Genomic DNA, 2863 nt, shown 5'->3' on the forward strand with positions numbered 1-2863 from the left:
CCCCCATGCTCAGTACTTCTCTCCAGCTGAAAGCTCCAAGCTGCTGTCTCAGACTGTCACTTCATTGATTTAACATTCTAAAAGAGTTTTGTTCTGTTTGGTTCCAGGTCTCATCACTCGCCAGGGAGAACGACAGGGACTCGTACCGGCTGAGCTGGGGCACAGAGAACCTGGACAACGTGGCCTTGTCCTCCAGCCCGATCCATTCTGGGTAGGTTCAGTCCCACTGAGAGGGTCTGACAGAGAGAGACACAAACCTCTGAGAAGATGAAGACTTTTATTAGACCTCCTGAGCCGATGAGAGGCGGACCCTCACTCTGCCTCACACTTCTCTCACGTTTTCTTGCAATGTTGCTGCTCAACTTTTTGATTCCTTCTTGTCTGATGTGGTTGTTGTTTTTAGCCGTTCYTCTCCGTGCCATGATCATGGAGACCACAGCAGGTGACCCTCTGCACCTTGGTTCATTCATCCCCTCCTCATCTTCATCAGTTTCCTCCTCCGCTCACAGTGTGCTCTCCTCCTGGAGAGGTGGATGTTTGTCTCAATGTCCTGAAGACATCGCCTCACATACCTTTGTCCAGTCTTAGGCTCAAATGTCTTTCTGTCAATCTGTACTTTAATTCTCAGAGCTCATGTCACAATGGAGACGTACAGACAGTAAATTACGTCTGGTGCACACKGCATTAGAGAAAAACTTAAATGTGGACAAAATGAGGCGATGAAAGTGACGGACATGTTTGTTGATTTCATTCACTGTCTTTGTTTTTCTCATTAACATTGTTTTCATGTTATCTGCCAGGAATGTTTCTGTCTGAGCAGACTGTGTGTCTGCAGGAGACAGCAGTCTTCTCCTCATTCTGTCTTCTCTGTGTGTTGCTGAGTCACTTCACAGTTCTGTGTAACTAGCTGTCTGTCTGAGTTGGTAAAACAAGCACACCTCATCGTTCAGTTGGTGATCCATGAACACAGCTGCCTCGTTGCATGAAGGAAAAGTCTCTCAGTTTTGTTTTTTCTTTTGAGAAAACTGACACCAAAGTTTTTACGTATTCAAAACAATTAGAATCATCAGTCACAAATAATAGTAGTTCTCCAATTATCACAAAGTCAGCTTAGTTTATACTTTCATAATTTAAAAATAAGTTTAAAATAAATCAGATTATATATGTCCAACACAGCTGAAACACGTGAATGAGTTGTGTTCAAACTGATTGCTTATCTTCCACCTGCACCTGTGAGACATTCTGTAACAACCAGGAAGTAAATATTCTGTCTGACAACAGATAAGAGTCAACTCTGAGCCAAAACACCGAACAAGAGTTTATTTTATTTGTTTCCCAGGTTCAAGATCAATGCTGTRATGTTCAGATTAATGTTGAAAAAAAAAGCTAAAATTTTGTGAAAGTAAGTCCCAATATTTAAAAAAAATATGAATTAATGTTTTTTAGTCACACATGTAATGCTGCAGGGTTACAGGCTCCTCCTACTAAAATTTAATATGTGAAATTTTTATAATCCTATTAACATTTATTTCTAAATCTTTACAGGATAAAGTTACAAAATGCTGAACATCACAGTCAGAAGCAATAAACAGATTCAAATAATCACAATTATTATATAAAAGCTTAATATAACACCAAAGCTGTCAAATCACTTTAGTGTTCTAAGAGCTTTAGCTTTGGGGGATACAATAATATCTATTTAAAGTGCATTTTAATTCATCCTAGGTTTTTGTATCATAATGATGTTTTTAGACTTTTTAACGCTCCAGTAACAGGTTTTAACGAAGATAGTCAAACACTGTTTGTCTTTTCTACAGCAAAACAATTTATAACTAACTTCGTAAGGCATCATGTGATAAATTGTGGAGAAAAGGTTTAACAACAATAAGTCAGACAGCAGAATAAAGATATTATAAAACCTATTTATCCTCTGGAATCTTTAAAAAAAGGTCAGGTAGTTTGATAATAAAGCAGACCCACTCCTCACCTGATGTCTCAGTCATGTTCCTTCATCTGTCCAACGCTTCTCCTCTCCTCTCCCACCGCAGCTTCCTGGTCAGCTTCATGGTGGACGCCAGGGGCGGAGCCATGCGGGGCTGCCGCCACAATGGCCTCCGCATCATCATTCCCCCGAAGAAGTGYAGCGCTCCGACACGCATCACATGTCGACTGGTGAAAAGACATCGCCTGGCCACCATGCCCCCCATGGTGGAGGGCGAGGGTCTGGCCAGCAGGCTCATCGAAGTGGGGCCTTCTGGAGCCCAATTTCTGGGGTAAGGCTGCTGGAGTACTTAGAGGAGATGGTAATACGCAAAGATGTAGTGTTAATTAGTATTTTAAACTAATTATTTTAAATCCACCCGCAGTTTAAGAACCAGATTCTTCTGTTTTTGTTCTTGCTTGTTGATTATCTAAGCTGCCCTGTTTCTTTCAGACTGGTTTTCCAGCCTCTGCCTAACTTGAACTGTTTCTCTGCTCCTGCTGCCCTCAGCACAAGGGTCTTTGCTCTGCAGCATGCCTCGTTTGATTTGTCTAACTGTCTGAGCAAAGTCCACATCCTTAACAAACCAGCTTTTCTTATTAACCCCACCTCCACGGCTGCACCCTGAGCTGTTTCTATGTTCATCTGCCCCCTGCTGGTGACATGAGAGGCTGTGTCACTGTGGGGTTGAGCTTTCACTTTAATATCACAACAGATCATTCAAATCTGTTTACAATCAATTTTATAAATATGTAATGTTCACATTTTATAACAGTTAGTAAAAGCTTTCTATGGATCAGCTGAAGGATTTCAGAGGTTTTTTTTAATTCATCCAGATAATAAAGAATACACAGTCCAGCCTAGTAATATACAGTATATATA

The 2863-nt window shown here is 41.0% G+C and overlaps 1 protein-coding gene across 5 annotated transcripts in view; it reads left to right on the forward strand.

Moving 5' to 3' along the window:
- ank2b (ankyrin 2b, neuronal) overlaps window positions 1-2863 on the forward strand; it is a gene marked incomplete in the record, with an annotated part of 125750 nt that overhangs the window by 69173 nt on the left and 53714 nt on the right. For all 5 annotated transcript variants that reach the window (XM_014017466.1, XM_014017467.1, XM_014017468.1 and 2 more), the window contains 2 exon segments: window positions 108-211; window positions 2049-2273. In XM_014017466.1, the coding sequence (XP_013872920.1) occupies window positions 108-211; window positions 2049-2273 (329 nt within the window).

Source organism: Austrofundulus limnaeus, unplaced genomic scaffold (genome assembly GCF_001266775.1).
Source record: "Austrofundulus limnaeus strain Quisiro unplaced genomic scaffold, Austrofundulus_limnaeus-1.0 Scaffold169, whole genome shotgun sequence".
NCBI classification, from domain to species: domain Eukaryota; kingdom Metazoa; phylum Chordata; class Actinopteri; order Cyprinodontiformes; family Rivulidae; genus Austrofundulus; species Austrofundulus limnaeus.